Source organism: Lithobates pipiens, unplaced genomic scaffold (assembly GCF_037356315.1).
Source record: "Lithobates pipiens isolate NorthernLeopardFrog02 unplaced genomic scaffold, aLitPip1_a1.2 Scaffold_16, whole genome shotgun sequence".
NCBI classification, from domain to species: domain Eukaryota; kingdom Metazoa; phylum Chordata; class Amphibia; order Anura; family Ranidae; genus Lithobates; species Lithobates pipiens.
Genome location: NW_027507748.1, coordinates 480,952,189 through 480,978,528, shown reverse-complemented (window position 1 = coordinate 480,978,528; position 26,340 = coordinate 480,952,189). Strand labels below are relative to the sequence as shown.

The 26,340-nt window shown below is 46.4% G+C and overlaps 1 protein-coding gene across 1 annotated transcript in view; it reads left to right on the top strand.

Moving 5' to 3' along the window:
- The first annotated feature begins 11,715 nt into the window (after nucleotides 1-11,715).
- DNAJC3 (DnaJ heat shock protein family (Hsp40) member C3) overlaps nucleotides 11,716-26,340 on the top strand; it is an 83,049-nt gene continuing 68,424 nt past the window's right edge. Inside the window, exon 1 of the mRNA XM_077483031.1 lies at nucleotides 11,716-11,925. Coding sequence (XP_077339157.1) covers nucleotides 11,844-11,925 — 82 coding nt within the window. The 5' untranslated portion in view covers nucleotides 11,716-11,843. The remainder of the gene's footprint in view (nucleotides 11,926-26,340) is intronic.

The window sequence follows — 26,340 nt, the reverse complement described above, 5'->3', positions numbered from 1 at the left end:
TTCTAAAAAAAAAAGACAAGGAAAAAAACGTATTTTTTTCTCATGGCTTCGGAATTTCCAGACATTTTACCTCTCTAGCCACAAGTGACACTTAAGGCCACCCTATAGTTACTAAGTTGACCTCTGCTGCTGATTTAAGGGCTTCTATCAAGATTCCATAGTTCAGCACAGTCCAGATAAACATACTATGATGTTTCCACATTGTTAGCACTGATGCAAGTGTTACAAACATTGCAGGAGAAAACCCTGTTATATCTGAATGTTGGGTTGCACACAGTGTATAACAGCACACACACAGTACATGACACAGTTACACACATACAGCACAGAACACAGCACACACAGAGGGCCCTGCTCGTTAGAGCTTACTATCTAGAAGAGAGGGTCAAGTGGAAACAAAGATAATAACTGTGGGGGATGAGCTGATGGAGAAAATGAATATACAGTTGTTAGGTGTGGGTAGGGTAGGTTCACGCTAGTAGCCAATAGCTTTGGTGTAGGAATTTGATCTGAGCATGCGTGGCACTTTGTCCGATCGGAATTCTCTACACATGATCGGAGTATGTCCGATCGGAGCATTTTGATGGAAAATTTTACCAACTAGTTGGAAAACTTGGTCCGATGTAGACCACACACAGTCGGAATATCCAACAAAACGGTCCGATCGGACACATTCCGTCGGAATCTCCGACCGTGTGTACAAGGGCTAACAATTCCATAGGATTGGAAAGGCTTTGGAAAAGTCCTGGAGGCAAGTATGGGAGGAGGTGATGAGTAGGGATGAGCCGAACACCCCCCGGTTCGGTTCGCACCAGAACTTGCGAACGACCCCCGCGTTCGTTACGAACGTTAGAACCCCATTGAAGTCTATGGGACTCGAACGTTCGAAATGGAAAGTGCTAATTTTAACGGCTAATATGCAAGATAGTGTCCTAAAAAGGGTTTGGGGACCTGCCTCCTGCCTCAGGGGACATGGGTCACTGCAAAAAAAAGTTTTAAAAACTGCCGTTTTGGCGGGAGCACTGATTTTAATGACGATTAAAGTGAAAAAAAAAAGGTGAAATATTCCTTTAAATATGGTGCCTGGGGGGTGTCTGTAGTATGCCTGTGAAGTGCCATGTGTTTCCCGTGTTTAGAACAGTCCCTGCACAAAATGACATTAAACGGAAATAACACCATTTAAAACTGCTTGCGGTTTTAATGTTATATCTGGTTCCTGCAATATGGTTGAAAATCATTGAGAAAAATGGCATGGGTAGCCCTCCCTGCCCATTACCAGCCTATTTGGGTCTTGTATGCATATTAAGGGGAACCCCGTACCCATATTAAAAAAAGGAAATGCGTGTGGCCCCCAGGCCCTATATACTCAGAACAGCAGTATACAGGCGGTGCAAACAAGACAGGGACTGTGTAGGTTTGTTGTGTTAAGTTGAATCTGTTTGTAATTTTCAACTGGTACATTTTTAAAGTGTAGCTCCAGTCAAAAAAATTATTTTTAAGCTTTTTGGAAAACATAGGGAAGGGTTATCACCCCTGTATAATTTGTTTTGTCGTCCATCTTTTTTCATCTCACTTGCTGCTGTCTCCTTGCGTTTGCAAGTAGGAGATGTTTGTAAGTTGGATGTTTGAAAGTAGGGGCCTGCCCTATATTATAGCGGTATGTACTGGGTACAGAGCACGCAGACAGCACGCACTATCTCCTAACACTACTGACTGCAAGCTCTATTATTAACCACTTGACCACTGGGCACTTAAACACCCTTAATAACCAGACCAATTTTCAGCTTTCGGTGCCCTCACATTTTGAATGACAATTACTCAGTCATGCAATACTGGACCTATAGGAAATGTTTGTCCTTTTTTTCACACAAATAGAACTTTCTTTTGGTCGTATTTAATCACCTCTCAGTTTTTTATTTTTTGTGCTATAAAAGAAAAAAGACCGAAAATTCTGCGAAAAAATGAATTTTTTTTCGTTTCTGTTATAAAATTTAGCAGATTAGTAATTTTTTTCTTCATAAATTTTGGCCAAAATTCATACTACTACATATCTTTGGTAAAAATAAGTACAAATTGGTGGATATTATTTGGTCTTTGTGAAAGTTATAGAGTCCACAAGCTATGGTGCCAATATCTGAAAATTGATCACACCTGAAGTACTGACGGCCTATTTCCTTTTTTTTTTTTTCCACAAAATTGTCATATTATCAGGTTATTTCACACACACAGCATATGCATACCACAAATTACACCCCAAAACACATTCTGCTATTACTCCCGAGTACAGCGATACCACATGTGTGAGACTTTTACACAGCGTGGCCACATACAGAGGCCCAACATGCAGGGAGCACCATCAGGCGTTCTGGAGCACCCAGGCCAATTCTGACATTTCTCTCCTACATGTAAAAACCATCATTTATTTGCTAGAAAATTACAGAGAACCCCAAAACATTATATATATATATATATTTTTTTAGCAAAGACCCTGGAGAATACAATGGTGGTTGTTGCAAATTTTTATCTCACACGGTATTTGCACAGCAATTTTTCAAATGCGTTTTTTGGGGGGAAAAAACAGTTTTGTGCTTAAAAAACAAACAAAAAAAACAGTAAAGTTAGCCCAATGTTTGCATAAAGTGAAAGATGAAGTTATGCTGAGACATGTCACTCTTCAAAATTGCACATGCCCGTGGAATGGCGCCAAACGTCGCTACTTAAAAAATCCCCATAGGCGACGCTTTAAATTTTTTTTTTACTGGTTACATGTTTTGAGTTGCAGAGGAGGTCTAGGACTAGAATTATTGCTCTCGCTCTAACGTTCTCGGCGATACCTCACATGTGTGGTTTGAACACCGTTTTCATATGTGGGCGGGGCTTACGCATGCGTTCGCTTCTGCATGCGAGCACATGGGGACATGGGCGCTTTAAAAAAAATTTTTTTTTTTTATTGTTCATTTTACTTTATTTATTTTAGTTTGACATTTTTTTCCCCAAAAATATATTTTTGATCACTTTTATTCCTATTACAAGGAATGTAAACATCCCTTGTAATAGGAATATGGGGTGACAGGTCCTCTTTACAGTGAAATCTGGGGGTCAATATGACCCCACATCTCACCTCTAGGCTGGGAAGCCTGAAATAAAAAATAAAAAAAAGATTCTGGCTTTGATCGTACTGGCGAGTTGGTAGAAGCACCGGAGGGCGGTGAGGGGTGGGGGGCGTCTATGGCTGGGTATTTCAGGGTATCACCGAGTATGGCTGGGTATCTCCGAGTATGGCTAGGTATGGCAATTTATGGCAGGGTATTGCAGAGTATTGGCGGGGTATTGGCGGGGTACTACAGAGTAATAGCAGGGTACTGCAGAGTATTGGGGGGTACTCCAGAGTAATGGCAGGGTACTGCAGAGTAATGGGGGTTACTGCAGAGTAATGGGGGGTACTGCAGAGTATTGGGGGGTACTGCAGAGTAATGGGGGGTACTTCAGAGTAATGGCAGGGTACTGCAGAGTAATGGGGGGTACTGCAGAGTAATGGCAGGGTACTGCAGAGTAATGGCAGGGTACTGCACTGCAGAGTAATGGCGGGGTACTGCAGAGTAATGGCGGGGTACTGCAGAGTAATGGCAGGGTACTGCAGAGTATGCACTGGTATTGCAGAGTATTGGCAGGGAATTGAGGGGTTAAATTCGGTGAGCAGCGATGTGGGCACTGCAGATGCAGCCCACATCGCTGCTGACACCGATCTCTTTCCCCTCCGCTGTACCGATCGGTACAGAGAGGGGAGGGAGGAACCGGCGTCATAACATGACCCCGGTTTGTTTACAAGTGATCACTCCGTCATTTTACCGAGCGATCACGTGGTAAACGGCCGCAACGAGCGGCCGTTTACCGTGATCCGTGATGCGGTCACGGATGCTCTCGAGTGCGCGCCCCAGGGGGTGCGCGAGAGCAGAATTCTGGGAGGCCGTTAATTAACGGCCTCTCAGAGTTAAACAACCGCCCTGAAGCCGTTAATCGGCAATGGGCAGTTGTTAAGTGGTTAAAGCTAGATCACTAGCTATATAGGTGAGGTGAATATAGTGGTGTATACTGCGGTCAGGGCACAGACAACAACCACTACACAGCAGCAAGATAGGAAATCAGCCAAAAACGATCGGTGTGTACTGTGTTGAAGGTACACAGAACACCCACTGCTTCAGATGCTAACACACTACACGAGGCCGCCTCAAAGGCGGCCTTATATAGTGTGGGGCGTGCACTACACAGCCTGAGCTATGATTGGCCACAGGCAGGATGCCTGTGGCCAATCATGGCTCTCCTCGCTGCTGGCGCTGCGATTGGCCAAGCATGCGGGGTCACAGTGCATGCTTGGCCAATCATGAGCCAGCAATGCACTGCGCCACCGCAGTGCATTGTGGTCCGCGCGCGCCACTCGAATTTTGACGCGAACGGCCCAAACGTTCGGAATTCGCCGAAGGCCGAACAGCCAATGTTCGAGTCGAACGTACGTTCGACTCGAACACGAAGCTCATCCCTAGTGATGAGGGAGCTAGAGAGCAGGAGGTCTTGAGAGGAACGAAGAGAATGATTAGGTTGGTATTTAGAGCCTAGGCTTTGTAGGTAGTTGTATTTTGAATTGAATTTGTTGGGTGACATGTGACATTTGCACACACAGGACATGTCACATTTGCACACATAGGACATGTCACATTTGGACACATAGGACATGTCACATTTGCACACATAGGACATGTCACATTTGGACACATAGAACATGTCACATTTGCACACACACACAGGACATGCCCCATTTGCACACACAGGGCATGCCACATTTGCACACACATAGGACATGTCACATTTGCACACATAGGACATGTCACATTTGCACACACATATGACATGTCACATTTGCAAACACATAGGACATGACATATTTGCACACACATAGGACATGTCACATTTACACACACATAGGACATGTCATATTTGCACACAGGACATGTCACATTTGCAAACACAAAGGACATGTCGTATTTGCACACACATAGGACATGTCACATTTACACACACATAGGACATGTCATATTTTCACACAGGACATGTCACATTTGCACACAAATAGGACATGCCATATTTGCACACACATAGGACGTGTCACATTTGCACACATAGGACATGTCACATTTGCACACATAGGACATGTCACATTTGCACACACATAGGACATTTCACATTTGTACACACATCGGACATTTCACATTTGTACACACATCGGACATTTCACATTTGCACACACAGGACATGCCACATTTGCACGCACAGGACATGCCACATTTGCACGCACAGGACATGTCACATCTGCACACACACAGTACATGTCACATTTACACACACACATGACATGTCACATTTGCACACACAGGACATATCACATTTGCACACACACAGGACATGTCACCTTCGCACAGACAGCACATGTTACATTTGCACACACACAGCACATGTCACATTTGCACACATAGGACATGTCACATTTGCACACACACAGGACATGTCACATTTGCACACGTAGGACATGTCACATTTGCACATGTAGTGCCGGATCCTGAAGAGCGCGCGCTGTTTTGTTCTCTATTCAAAATTACTAAAACCGCAGTTTGGTTTTAGATTTAATTCTACCAAATTATGGTTTCAGTAGCAGTCTAGCTGGATTGCACTGGGTTCTGCTTGACCACAGGTGTCGCTGTCACTTTTGGCAAGTGCGAGAATGCAGTTTAGCTAGGAGCTTAGAGTGCCATTCTTTCTCGGAACTAGCCCAGTGGGAGTGTCATCCTGCTGTGCACTCTGGGAGAGGGTACTTAAGATACTGAGATCACGTGCTGGGTTCTGGTCCAGAAGATCTTTCTGTCGGTTTGGTCCTGGTCCTCCTGACCAGCCCCCATGGCCCTCAAGGCCTGGGGTGCATATCCATCCAATTCCAAGTGTCAGGGCTTGCTAGCCCGAAGCAAAATAACTGAAAGGAGGATTCAAAGGTGGTTCGGTGCCGTCTCATCTGTGGAAAGGCCCAGCAACTGAGGAAGCAACCAGGGGAGGACTCTTCGGGAGAAGGCTACGCATAAGGCTGGCTTCTCAGAAAGAGCCTGGAGGCTTAGTTGAAAGACGCCAAGTGAATCTACACTCTCCGGACTTGACCGGCTGCAATATACTGGTACCATATGAGGGCTCCCTAAATTTGTCTACATCCTTCAGTTACAAGTGTTCTACAACAAGTCTGTGGCAGAGAGTTTATTCATCAGCATTCTACATGCAAGTCTGTGGCAGAGGCTTTGCTTTATTTGAACACTCTATCGGCTGCTGGGCCTAGTGAGAAGAGGTCTATCCGGTAGCTGTGAGAATCCAGTTGTGAGTGGCTATTCTCTGGATTTCTATAGTGAGAGACTTTCTATCTTGAGCAGTTCCAAGAGTACCTGAACTTTCTACCTAAACCCTCTGACCTTCATCAAGAGACTGTGTTTTTGTCTACCTTTTCTGCAAATAAAAATCCCAAAGGTGGATCCAGTGTCAGTCTCTGCAGTTCTTTGGGCCATCTACCTCGGGAAACCCCTAGACGCATAAAAGGTCAAGAAGGTAACTGTAAGCCCAACAAAACCACCCTTCGGGGGTCAGTGCTACATGTGGGGCTCAGGTCCGGGATTTGCCGTTATCTCTCGCAACGAAAGAACTGTACACGTGGTAACTACAGGGTAGAGGGTTACGTTTTTGGACTGCAGCATTTTGTGAAAAAAATGATTGACATCCACTGTTGGGGCGTAAACTGTGGTGGAGTTGGAAAAAGCCTGCGCGTTGCGTGACCGGAGCAGACAGTGGGAGGAGTCTTGCTTGTTTCCTCTCCCTATATGAGGCACCGCGGGAGAGTGTCATAGGAGAGAGAGGAGGGAGGTTGTGCTTTGTTATGGAAGCAGAAGAGAAAAGAATGTTCTGAGTTCTGGGAATGTCGCCCACCATGGGACCCAGAATGCTGTCTGTGGGAATCCCTGCTAGTGTTAGACTCCCTTGGACTGTGTTGACCGATACGGGGATTCGCCCTGGCACCTCAAGGGTGTTTCATCCTATACACATTGAGAGACATCGAGGCCCTTGGGATGCTTTGTGGCAACTGTGAAGGACTGGCTACAAGCCCTCGGCCATTCGCTCGCTGTTTTGGCTGTGGAGAGTACCTTTTCAAAGTGGAGCAGCCCATCGTGCAGCCGAAGGCCTGCCGCATGGACTGGGCCATGGGCGAGGCTACTGAGTCTGTTGTCTATGCTTCTTTGGTGAGGCCTACCACAGCTATGAAGCCTGTTGCTGTCAGCATCCCGGAGGGAGATGTGACTACTACTGCTACTGCCACTGTCGGAGGAACTACTCCAGAGGTCATGGACACCGCTTTGTCCATCATTACCGCTATTACCATGCCTGCTTTGGAGAAAGTGGGTCAAGTTAAGTCTTCCTGTGGCCGCAGTCGAGGACCATCTAGGAGCTTACTCGGACCAGAGCGGAAGAGGGAGATTGTATCAGAGAAGTCTACTAACGCCAATGGTGAGAAAACCGGGGCCATTGTGTTGAGTGGGACTGTGAGAAATTATCTACCAGAGGAGGAGTTCAGAGAATTCGGAATTGGACTCCCTTTCTGATGCTGGGGATGACAACCTATTTGAGACAATGTCCCAGGAGGTGTTTTGGGCTAAAGCGGATGATGTTGCCGCAACCTGTAGTATCTCCGGTTGGCTGACCCTAAATTCGGGGAGTGTATCGCCACGGGCGGAAACCCCGACCACCATAGATTTGACTCTGCCTAAACCCGTGAACTTGCCATTACCCAAGAGAAACTCTGTTGTCCTGGTGCACAAGTCCTCAAACTCTTGTGTGCCTTCTGGGGATGGGAATGCGAGCTCTGCCTAAGCTCGCATGGTCCCAGCGGCTGCTTAACAAGCGGGTGGCAACGGAGTATGGGTTAGAGTTTCTGTATGTGCCCAAGGAAGTTATGGAGGTGATCGAGAAAAAACGCGAAGAATGGTATGCAGATGATGCCTGGAAGGCACGTCTACGCGGTCAAGGTTGTTATTTGTAGGCCAGGAAGAGACAATGTGGTCTATTACATAACTACCGTAGATGAGCAGGGGAAAGCATTGACTCTGACGGATCTGAGGTTCTACTGGTAAAACAGCTACCAGAACTGTTTCTCTTGCCCCAAAAGTTTATTTTCTTCATTTTTACTTGAATTCAAGGCGGGTAGTTATTTAGATGATTAGGTTCCCAAAGAAACTCAAGATTTTCTATGCACCACAGTACTTATCTCAAGGGAAGGACTGGCACTTAATGACTCTCGCCACTAGCTGGTGTAGGTTTGCGCAGAACTTTATAGTCTTCTGGCTCGCTAGCTTGAACGTTTTTAATCTTACAAGAGAGAGACTCTTCATTGATGTGATGAACCTGCATTCTAGGAACAGTGTGTGTTTTGTGTGTGTTTCTTTTACAGGAGTACATCTCTCAAGCTGCTGGAGAGTGGGTGGTATAGATAGTTAGGAATTGGGTTGTATAACCTGTAACCTGCCTGTGTTGACTGTTAAATATTTTATATTGCTCAAAAGTTTTTGTTGTTTTTCCTTAATTTTCCCCATTCCAACCCTAAAGTTCAGGTACTCAATTTTTTCTAGAATTGGAAGTTTTTTTCTTTCTTTCCCAGACGATGAGGACATTGTCTAAATGGGAAGGGGGAGTATGTAGCGCCGGATCCTGAAGAGCGCGCGCTGTTTTGTTCTCAATTTAAAATACAAAAACCGCAGTTTGGTTTTAGATTTAATTCTACCAAATTATGGTTTCAGTAGCAGTCTAGCTGGATTGCACTGGGTTCTGCTTGACCACAGGTGTTGCTGTCACTTTTGGCAAGTGCGAAAACGCAGTTTAGCCAGGCACTTTAAGTGCCATTCTTTCTCGGAACTAGCCCAGTGGGAGTGTCATCCTGCTGTGCACTCTGGGAGAGGGTACTTAAGATACTGAGATCACAGCCTTCTGGGTTCCGGCCCAGAAGATCTTTCTGCCCGTTTGGTCTTGGTCTTCCTGACCAGCCCCCATGGCCCTCATGGCCTGGGGTGCGGATCCATCCAATTCCGAGTGTCGGGGCTGGCTAGCCCGAGGCAAAGTAACTGGAAGGAGGATTCAAAGGTGGTTCGGTGCCGTCTCATCTGTGGAGAGGCCCAGCAACTGAGGAAGCAACCAGGGGAGGACTCTTCAGGAGAAGGCTATGCTCAGAAAGAGCCTGGAGGCTTTGTTGAAAGACACCAAGTGAATCTACACTCATACGATATCGCTGGACCGGCTGCGAGATACTGGTACCATATGAGGGCTCTCTAAATTTATCTACATCCTTCAGTTACAAGAGTTCTACAACAAGTCTGTCGCACAGACTTTATTCATCAGTGTTCTACATGCAAGTCTGTGGCAGAGGCTTTGCTTTATTTGAACACTCTATCGGCTGCTGGGCCTAGTGAGAGGAGTTCTATGCGGTAGCCGTGAGAATCCAGTTGTGAGTGGCCATTCTCTGGATTTCTATAGTGAGCGACTTTCTATCTTGAGCAGTTTCAAGAGTACCAGCACTTTCTATCTAAACCCTCTATCCTATAACAAGAGACTGTGTTTTGTCTACCTTTTCTGCAAATAAAAATCCCAAAGGTGGAAACCCCTAGACACATACGAGGTCAAGAAAGTAACGGTAAGCCCAACAAAACCAGCCGCTCCTTCGGGGGTCAGTGCTACACACACATAGGACATGTCACATTTGCACACATATAGGACATGTCACATTTGCACACACATAGGACATGTCACATTTGCACATATAGGACATGTCACATTTGCACACACATAGGACATGTCACATTTGCACACACATAGGACATGTCACATTTGCACACACATAGGACATGTCACATTTGCACACACATAGGACATGTCACATTAGCACACACATAGGACATGCCACATTTGCACACACATAGGACATGTCACATTTGCCCACACATAGGACATGTCACATTTGCCCACCTAGGACATGTCACATTTGCACACACACATAGGACATGTCACATTTACACACACAGGACATGTCACATTTGCACACACATAGGACATGTCACATTTACACACACAGGACATGTCACATTTGCACACACATAGGACATGTCACATTTGCACACACACACAGGACATGTCACATTTACACACACAGGACATGTCACATTTGCACACACATAGGACATGTCACATTTGCACACATAGAACATGTCACATTTACGCACACAGGATATGTCACATTTGCACACACACACACAGGACATGCCACATTTGCACACACACATAGGACATGTCACATTTGCACACACACACAGGACATGTCACATTTGCACACATAGGACATGTCACATTTGCACATACACAGGACATGTCACATTTGCACACACACATAGGACATGTCACATTGGCACACACACATAGGACATGTCACATTTGCACACACATAGGACATGTCACATTTGCACACACAGGACATGTCACATTTACACACACAGGACATGTCACATTTGCACACACACATAGGACATGTCACATTTGCACACACACACAGGACATGTCACATTTGCACACACACACAGGACATGTCACATTTGCACACACAGGACATGTCACATTTACACACACAGGACATGTCACATTTGCACACATAGGACATGTCACATTTGCACACACACACAGGACATGTCACATTTGCACACACACACAGGACATGTCACATTTGCACACACACATAGGAGATGTCACATTTGCACACACACACACACACACACACACACACACACAACATGTCACATTTGCACACACACACAGGACATGTCACATTTGCACACACAGGACATGTCACATTTGCACACACACACACAGGACATGTCACATTTGCACACACACACACAGGACATGTCACATTTGCACACACACACAGGACATGTCACATTTGCACACACACATAGGACATGTCACATTTGCACACACACACAGGACATGTCACATTTGCACACACAGGACATTGCACATTTACACACACAGGACATGTCACATTTGCACACATAGGACATGTCACATTTGCACACACACACACACAGTACATGTCACATTTGCACACACACACACAGGACATGTCACATTTGCACACACACAGGACATGTCACATTTGCACACACACATAGGACATGTCGCATTTGCACATATAGGACATGTCACATTTGCACACACACACACAGGACATGTCACATTTGCACACACACATAGGACATGTCACATTTGCACACACACATAGGACATGTCACATTTGCACACACACAGGACATGTCACATTTGCACACACACAGGACATGTCACATTTTCACACACATAGGACATGGCACATTTGCACACACAGCACGTCATCACAGAAGCTACACGTTCTCTGTATTTACTGACAGCTGATTGAACGTGAGTGACGTCAGCAGGCGGAGGATCCGGATCAGCGTGTTTTCCTTGGCAGGGAAGAACAGAGAAGGAGGGGCTTAGTTTCGTCCTACCCTGCTGAGGCTCCACGTTCTCCTATCAGGAGAGAGGGGCCGTCCCGGTAGCGGTGTGCCCAATCACAGCTCACCACGACCAGGGCTGAACTTACTAGGAACTAGTTGAAGTGGCCCCGGACGGTGGGTTGTCAGTGTGTAGGAAGGTTGTTGTACGGACTCGGTGTCATCCTGTGTGTGGTGTATAGAGCACTCTCCTCCAGCATGGTGTCACCCGGCGTCTGTGCACAGAAGCTGCTGTCTTTCTTCCCTTTCCTGCTTGTACTGTTTGATCTCCAATATGAAGGTAAGAAAGCACCCTGTCCCCAGAAGAGAGCTGGCCCTGTTTGTGGAGGGAGAGAGGGGTGGTCTGTGTTCTTGGGACAGTCTACACACAGCACTCCTCCATGGGAGACCCCCATCAGAGCTCCACTCACTGTCTAGGTCATGTGACACATGGGGGACCCCCATCAGAGCTCCACTCACTGTCTAGGTCATGTGACACATGGGGGACCCCCATCAGAGCTCCACTCACTGCTTGGATCATGTGACACATGGGGGACCCCCATCAGAGCTCCACTCACTGCTTGGATCATGTGACACATGGGGGACCCCCATCAGAGCTCCACTCACTGTCTAGGTCATGTGACACCTGGGGGACCCCCATCAGAGCTCCACTCTCTCACTGCTTGGGGCATGTGACACATGGGGGACCCCCATCAGAGCTCCACTCACTGCTTGAGTCATGTGACACAATTTCACTTTTCTCATCTCCATAACTGGAGAAAAAGATTTTCATTTTAAAGTTTATTTATGGGACCAAAATAAAGACGTTCTAACATGCTGTGTGCAATGATATTGCTCAGATTGGTCCCCTGCCAGCGCTGTCCTCCTTTCCTGAGGGTGCCCCGGCCCATAGCAAGCCCTGTGCTGAGGGTACCCTCCAGAGCTGGGCTGTGTGCATCTATAGACATACAGTGTGGCTGGACCGCGCTCTCTCCTCCACAGGATTTGACTGACAGCATGGATTGCACTGAACCTCCTGTGAGACTAAGAAGAGAACAGAAGTGCAGCTAGACGCAGCGCTGGACCGTGAGAGAACTCTGGTAAGCATTTAGGGATTGGCAAAATGGCAAGTGGGGTGTGAAAAATGTAAAGTCAATAGCTACAAATACTATAGCTGCTGACTTTTTAATATTAGGACACTTGCCTGTCCATGAATCCAGCTGTGTCTTCGCCTCATCTGATTTTAGCTCTCGGGTGCTGCCGCCATATCTTGTAAGGGAAAATGGCAGTGAAGACTTGCAGCTTCACAGCCAGTTCCCTGCTACGCTTTGTGAATGGCCCATCGGCGGGGTAAGGAGGAGGGGGGCCTAACTCCTAGGTGACTTTGCCACAGCAAAATATTACCCAGAAGCTGGAATAGGTACATGCTCTCCCCGAAAGATGGTAATGGAGGGAGGAAGCAAACTAGCGGAGCTTCCCCTTTTGGGTAGAGCTCCACTTTAGCCTAGGTTCACATTGGTACGATTTGACATGCCAAATCGGCGACTATTGCTGTTCGATTCAATGCGGCGCCGACTCCCAAAAGTAGTTCCTGTACTACTTTTGGCAACTTCAGGAGGCCGTTTGTATAGACATCTGTGCAGGTACCCACACAGGTGTCTGTCAATACGCCCCCAAAGTTGGACTGCATTGCTGGGGTGAAATCGTGTGAGTTAAGCTGAACTCGCACGATTTCTAACCTGCAGCAATGTGAACCTAGGCTTAACCACTTGCGGACCACGGCACGCCGATACACATCCTAAATTTGAAGAGGAATATTGTTGTTATGGCAGCAGCTAGATCACTTTTATCGGTGGTGGGAGAGGGGCACCCCCTCCGGTGCCCACCTCCACTTAACGGAGCCGTCGGTAGAGGCGGAGGCACTCGTCTCCATGCCGCTTCCACCCCTAGCTCTTAAAGGGATATCTATCTATCTATCTATCTATCTATCTATCTATCTATCTAGAATCTATCTCTCCCTTTTAAGAGCTAGGGCTTTTTATTGTAAATATGAGATCTGAGGTCTTTTTGACCCCAGATCTCATATTTAAGAGGTTCTGTAATGCTTTTTTCTATTACAAGGGATGTTTACATTCCTTGTAATAGGAATAAAAGTGACACAATTTATTTATTTTCGTAAAAATAAAAGGTAAAAAAAAACAAAAGTGCAGTCACTGTTGATTTGAGGGGGAGCTCTGCTGATTTTATCATCCAGTCATGTGCAAGCAAAAATGCTGTTTATTTTCCTTGATTGTCCTCCTCAGATCTACAGCAACCTCACAAAAAACAAAACAAAAAAAAAAGTTCTATCATTCAGCCTATGAACTGAAGCGAAAGAAATCTAAGACCCCTTTCACACAGGCAGTTTTCAGGCATTTTAGTGCTAGAACTAGCACCTGAAAACTGCCTTCTATCCATGACAATGAGTGCTTTCACACCCGGGTGGTGCGCTCGCGGGATGTTAGGAAAAGTCCTGCAAGCAGCATCTTTGGGGCAGTTTGGGAGCTCTGCCAAAATGCCCATTGCAATGAACGGGCAGCGATTCTGAAGTGCTGCGAAAGGAGATTTTGACCCCCCCCTTTTTTTTTTTAATGAAAAGTGGCGCAAAAGCGCTGCTTAATCACCTCACACAAAACGACATACCCGGACGTTGTTACTTTGACGCTAAATACTGTTATGGTAGCAGCTAGCTGCCATAACCCCGGTATTTTCAGGTACACCGTGCGTTTTTCTTTATGATAAAAGTGGTCTCCACTGCGGATTCGCCGTGAGATCTTTTTTTTTTTCGGTGGCGGGAGAGGTGCCCACCTCCTGCCGCGCTCTGGTCGTTTCCACCGCTTACCGGCGAAGATGATCGTGTCCTGTCACACCACTGCCTGGATGCAGAGTTAGGGAAAGATGGCCCCTGCTCGGCTCCATAGCATTGGAGGGAGGAAGCAACGTCAAATGTCACTTCAGCCCAATGCACTTAAAGGAGAATTTAAAAAAAAAATAAGTTTTTTTTTTTTCAAATGGCATTATTATTATTATTATTATTATTATTATTATTCCTTTAATTGCATTGGGCGGAAGTGACGTCAAACGTCACTTCCGTCCAATGCTCTTGAAGGATAATTTTTTTTTTTTTTTTTAAATGACATTAATAAATATATATATATATATATATATATATATATAAAAATTTTGACCCTTAGTGACCCAATTTATTTTTATTTTTTTTAAAGTAAAATAGAAGGGAAAAAAAAAAAAAGAATTAAAGCGGCCTGTACAGGCGAGCTCACGTGCAGAAGCGAGCGCATACGTGAGTAGCGTCCACATATGAAAACGGCGTTCAAACCACACACCTGAGGTATTATCGTGATCGTTGGAACAAGAGCAATAATTCTAGCCTTAGACCTCCTTTGTAACTCAAAACTGGTAACCTGTAGACATTTTTAAACTTTGCATATGGAGATTTTTAAGGGTAAAAGTTTGTCGCCATTCCACAAGTGGGTGCAATTTTGAAGCGTCACACGTTTGGTATCCATTTACTTGGTGTAACATTATCTCTCACATTATAAAAAAAAATGTTGGGCTAACTTTACCGTTTGTCCTTTTTATTTTTATTTTTTTTATTCAAAATGTGTATTTTTCCCAAAAGTGCGCTTGTAAGGCTGCTGCGCAAATATGGTGTGACAAAATATTGCAACGACCGCCATTTTATTCTCTAGGGTTTTAGAAAAAAATTTAAAAAATAAATGTATGTTCAAAGTTACTTTCTAGCAACAAAACTGATTTAAACTTGTAAACACCGAGTCTGAAAAATGTGCTTGGTCCTAAGTGGTTAAACAGCGGTAAACACTGCTAAAACGAAGCCCTTTACCGCTAACGGCCGGAGCTTTCAGTGTGAAAGCAGCCTAATAGATTCCCCCATCCATGATAAACCTCACTGCACTTCTGGCTCTTTTGTATTGAAGAGGCAGCAGCTGTGTGAGTACCTGAACATGATTCGGCTGAGAATCTTCCACCTGGTTCCTTAATTGTTTCAGTTGAAGTTTGTTTGGCCAGATGGTCCTGACAGGTCCACCCACAGCTCATAATTCAGCAGGACTTGGCTGAGTTCAGGCTGTGTATAAGGCCAGTTTAAAGTGGAAGCCAAAGCTTTCTTTTAATTTTGGTTAGGCCCCTTTCACACTGAGGCGTTTCTTCAGGTGCTACAGCACAAAAAAATAGCACCAGAAAAAAGCAGCTCTTTTCACTCCAGTGTGAAAGCCGGAGGGCTTTCACACTGGAGCGGTGCGCGGGCAGGACGGAAAAAAAAAAGTACTGCTAGCCGCATCTTTGTAGCGGTGTATTCACCACTCCTACCCATTGAAATCAATGGGGCAACGTGGCTATACCGGCACTTTGGTGAGTGGTTTTAACCCTTTTTCAGCCGCTAGCGGGGGGGTAAAACAGCCCCGCTAGTGGCCCAAATACCGCTGCTAAAACAACGGTAAACGCCAACGCCCGCACTGCCCCGGTGTGAAAGGGGACTTAGAGTAAGAGAGGGTTACAACCCCCCCCCCTTTTTTTTTAATTTTTTTTTTGGGGGGGGGGGGTGTGTCCTGTTGAGGAGATTTCCCTTCACTTCCTGTCCATAGCTTGGTTATCGCCTTAACTATTGGTAGATTTCCACTCTATTCCTGTTCTGGTGACAACTCCAAATTCTGGATTTTTATTTTCACTTCCACTCTGATAATGGTCACCCGGACAAATAGATAAAATCTTCCTTTCGTGTGGACACAGGCGGCAATAAAAACTTGACGGGTGTCCTAACCCTCTCCACAAAACGAAACAAAAAAATGTTTTAGCTTTAGTACTACTTGGATTCTAATGACACGCTTGTGATAGGCTTCCAATTCTGTTAGGCCCCTTTCACACGTGCAGACCATATGTCCGTATTTCATCCATCCATTTTCGGATGAAATGCGGACATGCATACATCCCTATGGGATAGCTGGTGTCATTGGATGAATATCCGCTGACACCTGATATCGTCCGTCTCCGCTATGGTCCGATTCTGCAGGATGAAGGGGAACCCTCACCAAAATGAAAAAAAAAAATGGTGTGGGAATCCTCCCCAAATTCCATACCAAACCCTTATCAGAGCATGCAGCCTGGCCAGTCTGAACCGTACCAGGCCGCATTCCCTCAACATGGAGTTAGGTGCTTTGGGGCAGGGTGGGCGCCATGTTGAGGACAAGGGCCTCCTTCCGACAACCCTGGCCGTTGGTTGTCAGGCTCTGCAGGCGGGGGGCTTATCGGAATCTGGGAGCCCCCTTCAATAAGGGGGCCCCAGATCCCAGCCCTCCCCAGCGTATGTGAAGGAGTATGGGGTACATTGTACCCCTACCCATTCACCTGGAAAAAAGTGTCAAAAATAAAACACACTACACAGATTTTTAAAGTACTTTATTAGGCAGCTCCGGGGGTCTCTTCCGACTTCGGGGGTCTCTTCCAGCTTCTCCGCTATCTTCTGCTCTTTTGCTAGTGGTGGCCCGGTCTTCTCCGTCATCTTCCCTCTGCTTTTCATCCAATGTTAACATGACTCTCTCTCTCCCGCTGTAATGCCGGGTGCGCAACGACTTATATAGGCAGGGAGCGTGGTCACCAGGTGATGTCATCCGGTGAACCGCCCCTTATGATGTCACCACCCGGGGCATGATGGGATGGTGATGCCAAAAGGGGTTGGGGTCACCGGATAACATCACGCGGTGACAACGCCCCCTGCTTATACAAGTTGTTGCGCACCCGACATTACAGCGGGAGAGAGCGCCGTGTCAACATCGGATGAAGAGCAGAGGGAAGAAGATGATGGAAAAGACCTGGCCATCGCTAGCAAAAGAGCAGAAGATGGCGGAGGTGCCTGGCAGAAGATACCGGAGAGCGGGAGAAGAGGGCTGAGAAGAGAGCCCAGAGCTGCCTAATAAAGTACTTTAAAAACCTGTGTAGTATGTTTGTTTTATTTTTGAGGTGAATGGGTAGGGGTACGATCTACCCCATACTCATTTACATAGGGTGGGGGGGCTGGGATCTGGGGGCCCTCTTATTATTAAAGGGGGCTCCCAGATTTCGATTAGCCCCCACCCTCAGAGCCCAACGGCCAGGGTTATCTGGAAGAGGCCCTTGTCATCGTCAACATGGTGACAAGGTGCTTTGGGGTGGGGAGGCTCGTCCCCCCACCCTCTTTCCTGACCGGCTGGGGTGCATGCTCAGATAAGAGTTTGGTATGAATTGTGGGGACCCCCACGCCGTTTTTTCGGCCAAGGTCCTGGTATTGCCCGAGGGGGGGAACCCCACACCAAGTTTTTTTTTTATTTTGGCAGGGTTCCCCTTCATCCTCGGCACACAAGTCGCACAGCAAGTCGGATCATGATGATCTGACTTCTGGTGTGATTTCTATTCAAATCAATGGGCTCCCATAGGGAACCATTGATTTTGAATAGAGGCAGAGAAACGTGGCTAAAAGCTAGCGCCGCTAAACATACATTAACGGCAATACAAAGCGCTGATAAAATTGTGTTTTTAAATCAGCGGTTTCCTGCCAGCAATCTGACATTCAGAACGGCCGTTTATGAGCTCCAGTGTGCATGGAACCTAAAAGTTGCAGTAGCTTTGAAAAGGTGCTTGTGCTACTTTGGTGCAATTTTTGATGCGACTTTACTACAGAGCATGTGAAGTCACATCACAGTTGCACTGGAAATTGTGACCTTGGAAACGCACTAATGTGAATAAAGCCTAAAGCCCCATACACACTATCAGTTTTTCAGCTGAGTTTTTCCTTCAGATTTACCAAAGCCATATAATATGAGGTCAAACCTTAGGAGTTTCAATTTGTATGCAATCAGGCAGGCCCTTGTACTACATGGTTTTGGTAAACTTGAAGGAAAAACGGATAGTGTGTATGGGGCTTTAGAGGACACCGGAAAAAAGTGAAATACATAATTGCACGTGTCATTACCTTGCTGGCTGGATGAGGGAAGCTGCACTCTTGCCAGCAGCTTACCTTTCATTCTCAAAAAACAAAACAAAACAAAAACAATATTTAAACATAAAAAGAGTATAGAAGATGGATAGAGGCAGAAGGCTAATCCTATCCTTATTGGGGATACAACAGAGATCCGTCAGACTAAGACCATAAGAATATCGAGTGTGAGTGTATGTTGGTCTATGCGATGGCAAATTGTTAGGCCGCGTACACACGGGCGGACTGTTCGCCCAACCTTGTCCGCTGAACAGTGTTTGGGCGGACAGTCCGCTCGTGTGTGGGCTTTCATTGGACAGTTTCAGCGGACAGTTGGACGGACAAAGTCTTTCGGAAATTCAGAAAAACTGTCCGCTGAAACTGTGTTTGAGCGAACAGTCCGCCCGTGTGTGGGCCTGTCCGCTGTACTTTCGAAATGAGCGGACTGTTCCCGCTCGGAAAGTCCGCCCATTTCGAGCGCGTGTACAGGTAGGCGGGGCCCGCGAAGGAGACGTCGCGGGCTCCGCCGCCTGGAATGGGCTTAAAGGGGAACCCCAACGCCAAAAAAAATCGGCGTGGGGGTTCCCCCAAAGTCCACACCAGACCCTTGTCCGAGCACGCTACCCGGCCGGCCAGGAAAGGGGGGCGAGCGAGCGCGCCCCCCCTCCTGAGCCGTACCAGGCCGCGTGCCCTCAACATGGGGGGTGCCTTGGGGAAGGGGGGGGCCGCGCGGCCCCCCCACCCCAAAGCACCTTGTCCCCATGTTGATGAGGACAAGGGCCTCTTCCCGACAACCCTGGCCGTTGGTTGTCGGGGTCTGCGGGCGGGGGGCTTATCGGAATCCGGGAGCCCCCTTTAAGAAGGGGGCCCCCGGATACCGGCCCCCCACCCTATGTGAATGAGTATGGGGTACAATGTACCCCTACCCATTCACCTGTGAAATAAAGTACAAAAAAAAACACAACACATGGAAAAAGTATTTTATTGCACAGCTCCGGGGGTCTTCCGTCTTCGGGGGTCTTCTCGCCGGACTCCTCCGCTATGTGTGTGTAGCTCTTTTGCTAGCGGAGGAGTCCGGCTTTCTTCCTCCCCGCCGCCGGCCTCTTCTCCCGACTTCGGGGGTCTTGTCCCCCTCTTCGGTTCTTCTGCCGGGCCACCGCGCCTGGTCCGGTGGCCCGGTCTTCTGTCGCCGTCTTCCGTTCTTCTGTCGCCGCCTTCGGTTCTTCTGCCGGGCCACCGCGCCTTCTTGTAGCTCTTTTACAGGCGGTGGCCCGGTCTTCTGTCGCCGCTGTCGTCGTCGCCGCCGCCTTCCGTTCTTGTTCTTCTTCTTGTTCTTCTTCTTCTTCTTCTCCTGGAGATGTTGACTCGACGAGCTCTCCGGCCGGAATGCCAGAGCCACGCTGTGCGGTCACTTATATAGTGACAATGGGGCGGTGTCACATGGTATATGTCACATGGGTTGGTCACATGGTGACCCCGCCCCCTTACGATGTCATAGTCCCCATGTGACATCAACCCATGTGACCAACCCATGTGACATATACCATGTGACACCGCCCCATTGTCACTATATAAGTGGCAGCGGAGCGTGTCCCTGGCATTCCGGCCGGAGAGCTCGTCGAGTCAACATCTCCAGGAGAAGAAGAAGAAGAACAAGAACGGAAGGCGGCGGCGGCGGCGACAGAAGACCGGGCCACCGCCTGTAAAAGAGCTACAAGAAGGCGCGGTGGCCCGGCAGAAGAACGGAAGACGGCGACAGAAGACCGGGCCACCGGACCAGGCGCGGTGGCCCGGCAGAAGAACCGAAGAGGGGGACAAGACCCCCGAAGTCGGGAGAAGAGGCCGGCGGCGGGGAGGAAGAAAGCCGGACTCCTCCGCTAGTAAAAGAGCTACACACACATAGCGGAGGAGTCCGGCGAGAAGACCCCCGAAGACGGAAGACCCCCGGAGCTGTGCAATAAAATATTTTTTCCCTGTGTTGTGTTTTTTTTGTACTTTATTTCACAGGTGAATGGGTAGGGGTACATTGTACCCCATACTCATTCACATAGGGTGGGGGGCCGGTATCCGGGGGCCCCCTTCTTAAAGGGGGCTCCCGGATTCCGATAAGCCCCCCGCCCGCAGACCCCGACAACCAACGGCCAGGGTTGTCGGGAAGAGGCCCTTGTCCTCATCAACATGGGGACAAGGTGCTTTGGGGTGGGGGGGCCGCGCGGCCCCCCCTTCCCCAAGGCACCCCCCCATGTTGAGGGCACGCGGCCTGGTACGGCTCAGGAGGGGGGGCGCGCTCGCTCGCCCCCCTTTCCTGGCCGGCCGGGTAGCGTGCTCGGACAAGGGTCTGGTGTGGACTTTGGGGGAACCCCCACGCCGATTTTTTTCGGCGTTGGGGTTCCCCTTTAAGCCCATTCCAGGCGGCGGAGCCCGCGAAGTATCCTTCGCGGGCCCCGCCTACCTGTACACGCGCTCGAAATGGGCGGATTTGCCTCCTCCTTACGTGGGCGAGTCCGTTCATTTCAAAAGTTGAGCGAACTGTTTGCCCAACCTTGTTCGTCAAACAGTCCGCTCGTGTGTGGGCAAGTCCGCTCATGCAAATTTTGAGCGGACTGTTTGCCGAAACTGTTTGACGAACAAGGTTGGGCAAACAGTCCGCGCGTGTGTACGCGGCCTTAGCGGTGAGAAGCCAATAGTCAGACTAGGTGGAGCAATTTACTTTTTAAAGCATTTTTAGGGAGTGCATCACCATGCTGCTGAAAACGGCGATGTAAGAGGCAGATAAGTGTTCTTCCTGGTTTGTGTGTGTGGGTTTTTTTTTTTTTTTCTTCTTTCACATATTTTTTATTTATTTTTTAGCACTACAGTAATGTAAAAAAAAAAAAACATGACCACACTGCCAAACTTCATGCATTTTCTAGCAACCCTGCGCTGCACTGGGTAATTGTCACTTGCAACAGGATCGCAAGTGTGACTTCAGCTTACAGAAGTCCCATAAAAATCAATGAAATCTGGAGCAAATTGGATGCTGCTTTCCCTGCAGCCAAGTGGCATGACATGCGAGTGTGACTGGCTCTCAATGGAGCCGGTTCACACATGTCTGGGACGAGCACGTAGTGGATTGCTAAAGGGTCCTGTGCATGTTTAGGTCTGGTTCACGTGCGAATTCAGGCAAAAATTTGGACTGGGATCGCACCTGAACCAGTGAACAGACACGCACCAGACCCCAGGCATGAACTCGCCTCTGCACATATGTAAACCCGGCCTAGGAGTGTGTGGTATATTTATTAATTCATTTTTTATTTTACTTTTATTAACAGGTTCTAAAGCATTTGACCAGTGGCGGCTTGTGCTCCCATTTATTTTTTTTGTGGGGGAGCGGTGGCGGCAAACACACAGGGCCAAGCACAATACAGTTTTAACCATAGTACTTGGCCACTGTCTGTTTTATAACAGAGACCTACTAACACTAACTGAAACCAATATCTACCCTGCCCCACAAACTTTCTGGGAACATTTCCTTATGCACCTCCAGATTTTTTTTTTTTTTTTTTTATTATTTTTTTTTTTTTACAAGTCGTCATCTAGTAATTAGCTTTCCAGAGTTGAAGGCTGTGTCTCATTGCTCAAGAATTGAAATTGTGCTTGGAAGGCGTGCCGTAATTGGAGATAACGGAAATAGTACGAATTTTAAGATTTCGTATTTTGGTTTCAATTGGTCAAAGGTGAAGGAGCTCCCTATCCCTGACAATGTCTCCAACCCTTTTGATTCCCTGTAATGCCCACACCGTTGGGTCAGACGCCACAAATACATGGGCTTTGGGTTCATCCATAAGGACGATACCCCAGTTCAGCCTGGCTGTTGGTTTTAAGGAGGTTTCTCAGGCCTGAATAGTGGCCTTCATGGTTACAGAGAGTGAAAGTATAGATCTAGTTCCTATAAATAGAGCTAAGGGCAAACATTCATAGGAACCCAAGGTTGCTGCACCTAGAACCGTTGCGGAGTCCCCAGCATCCTCCACGAGCTAGGGCATGCAAACACCATTTGGCCCGATAGATAATACTTTTGCCAATTGGGTAGTGCTAGTCCTCCCTGACCCCAAGGTTCCTGCAACACACTGAGCCCTATCTGTGGTGGTGAGGGGCACCATAAAATGGAGATAATACCATTGATTTCAGATGACCAGTATTTAAAGTGAACAGAGGTTCTCCTTATTTGCTAGCATTCACTTTGCTTTGCAACGTTGCATACACTTTTCAAAGTGAATACTTGCTTTGGTAAATAAACATCCTCATTTAGCTTTAGAAAATTATCCCCATTATATAAAACCACATAATTCCCTTCCTTCAAGTGAGCTTACAGTCTAGTATGAAGTTCCTTATTGTACACGTTTTGCATTTAAAGTGGAGCCATCAATAAATTTACCCAGGCTGATCCTTCCAACCTTTTGCATTCACAAATTGTAGGAAAAAAATCCCTGTATTACCTGTTCTACTGAAAACGCTGCTCTCTCACTAATCTGGGCTAAATGCAAACCTCAAAAAACAAGCAAAGCCAGTAATTGGCCAGCTTTGACCGAACATTAGTCCCCCAAGCCCCTTTAGCTGAAATCGGTGACTCAAACCTAAACCAGCCTTTCTCAACCATTTGTACTGTGGAGGGACCCTTTTAGGTCTTGGGGAACCACTGCTAAATGTTGTTATATCTACAGCTCATGATAACATGATCAGGGAGTTGAAGATAGTTGTTTTTAAATAAAATGAAGAATGTGGCAAACCTACAACTATAAGCTATAAAGCTAAATCTAATAATGACCAGAAAAGAAACATTGTGAACATTGGTGTGTCCTGGTCAGTGGAGACATGTCCCCTTTGGTGTGGATTGGAGAAATGCCTGGATACGCTGGTGGTCTGTGTAGTGCCTCCCCCCCCCCCCCCTACAGTGTGTGTGTGTGTGTGTGTGTGTGTGTGTGTGTGTGTGTGTGTGGGGGGGGGGGGCTTTCATTATTGGTCTGTGTAGAAGTGACCCATTGCATTGGAAGTGATTGGAAAACTGGGCTCTTAAGTTGGTGGCTATTGTAGGCAGGAGATGAATCTGCCAATGCTCAAAGATCTTCTTGAGACAGAATGGAGTAGACCAGAGTTTCTCAACCAAAGTTCCTCCGGAGGCTGGTTTCCTAGAGCAATGAGCAATTACTGCCTCTCCAGATTAGTTTCCTCTGAAACCATGGATCTTTTTAGCTATCTCTAAGGGGGTAATTCTTCCCAATGACCACAAATGTAAGGAGCATTCTTTCCACTGACCATCACACTAACTTATCCTGAGTAGTAGATATAGAAGCTGTAGTAGGGGTTAGACCCCATACACACTATTACATTTTATGCAGATTTTTGTCTTCAGATTGACCAAAACCATATAATATGAGGTCAAACCTTAAGAGTTTCAATTTTGTATGCAATCAAGCAGGGCCTTGCACTACATGGTTTTGGTCAACCTGAAGACAAAAATCTGCAGAAAATCTAATAGTGTGTATGGGGCGTTATCTAAGACCAGCAAGTTATTTCAAGGGTTCCTCTGCTGAAAAGGTTGAGAAAGGCTGAGCTAGACGTTTTGGCCACATCACTAGCAGCTGAGGTGGTTTAGGCTAGCATTTGCTGCAGGAGTAGGTTTTTTTATGACCTATTATTCTGCCAGGCCACTTTACAAAAATAAATGGGTAAATTGGGCCATATACTTTAATGTGAGTCGTTTACTATGGAAACATAATATTAAAATGATGTCCCTTTTGAATGTGCCATCATCTGAAATGTGGCATACTGCAGGCTGTAGCAGTCAGTGTAGTCTTGGTTTGAGTTTATTGCCGAGTTCTTTGTTACGTGTGACTCTTATTTGATTGACATTGCAGTCTCTTGAAAATGCAGCCTTACAGCACCTGTCCCTCGCTGGATAATGAATCTGCCGGTCTTGGTGCATGTTAGGATTTGTTTATATATGTGTGACTTTTTACCTGGTTTTAAGAATTTTAGTGTTACACCAGTCACAAAGTTCAAAATAAAGCATTTAGGAGACCAAATAAAATTCTAAATGTCATACTTCTAGTGTAAACTAGGCAATGACTGCTGGAAAGTGACTTGTTCCTATAGGTCAGCCTTTCTCAACCTTTTCAACACAGAGGAACCCTTGATACAACTTTCTGTTCTTAGGGAACCCCTGCTAAAAATGACTATATGTAAAACTCATGATACATTAGTGTGATGGTCAGTGGGAAGAATGTTCCTTACGCTTGTGGACACTGTGATGAATTACCCCCTTACAAATAGCTAAAAGATCAATGGTGGCAGTTGGAACTTATCTGAGAGGCAGAAATTGCTAATTTCTCAAGGAACCCCTAGAAACCACTGGAGGAACCCTAGTTGAGAAACCTGCTATAGGTAATGAAGATATATTGCTTTCTTCTGTATGTTGTAAATCTGGGGTCTTGGTAAAGGAATGAGCTTGAAAGTGTGCCTTGAAATATATATTATAATCATTTTTTTTAATTTTTTTTTTTTTATGATGTATACAGGTAATTATTACTTCTTAGATCATATTACATCATGTGACAATGCATTGGTCTATTTTTATTTTATTTTTTTTTCCCCCAGAAAGACCAAGTCCCTTTTTTATTTTTTTGGCATCATCGATGGGTTGCCATCTACTTCCTGGACTGAGATGCTTGCCCACTGATGGCAAAAGCATGTAAATTCTGGGGCTGTGCATTTCTTGGCTGTGCTGAGTGCACAGTACTGCAGCCAACAACGCCTTCATCTGCTCCTTTTTTTTTTTTTTCCTCCAGAAGAATAGAGTTCTCCTTGTTCAGCCTTTTTCTAGGATCGCTATCTTCTTCCTGTTCGGAGATGTTGGCTCAGAGATGACACAATCGTGAATATGCTGGTGTCTGTACAATGTTGTGTTCACAAATATCGGACATGTCAGCCCTCTGCTGTAGTCTCTTGACTTGCGACTTGTCCCAAACATACAGGAGTTGATTTACTAAAACGGCTTCCTTTATTTTTTTTTATTTTTTTTTTATTTTTTTTCAAAGCTTAACTCTTTAACGTTCTGCTCCACCGTTTGGTATCGCACATTTTGAGTCATGCTAACTCATTGAAAAATGTGGACTTTAAAGGGTTAATTGAACAAGCGAAAGTTGGAAGCCAATTGGCTACCATATAAAGCTGCAGCAGATTTTACACTCCAGTTTTAGTAAGTCAACCTCACAATGTTGCTGACTGATCACTAGTGAGAGGAGACTGAGGAAAGGTTTATTTCCACCTACAGCAAATGGGTCGTTCCACTTCAACTATGGCAAAGTCACTTTTCTGAAGCTCAAGGTTACTCATTAATAAAAAGTGTAGGTATTAGTAAGCTGCAATAGTCCCCATTCTTTTTGGTTTTGGGCTTAACACTGCTTTAAATGCTACTTTTTTTATCACAATTTTTTTTTTTTTTTTTTCTTTTTTGCCTCCCTGTGAATAGAATGCAGAAGTTATAGAAAGTTAAAAATCTGTTAGGCCTCATTCATGTTGGTACTGTCAAACCTGCATTATATGTGTTTAGAGGACATCTCTAAATGTATATAAAGGCACGTAATGACTTTGCCCATTGAAATGAATGGGCACCGCTGCCGAAGCACCTGCAATGCGATTTGGCAGCGGCCT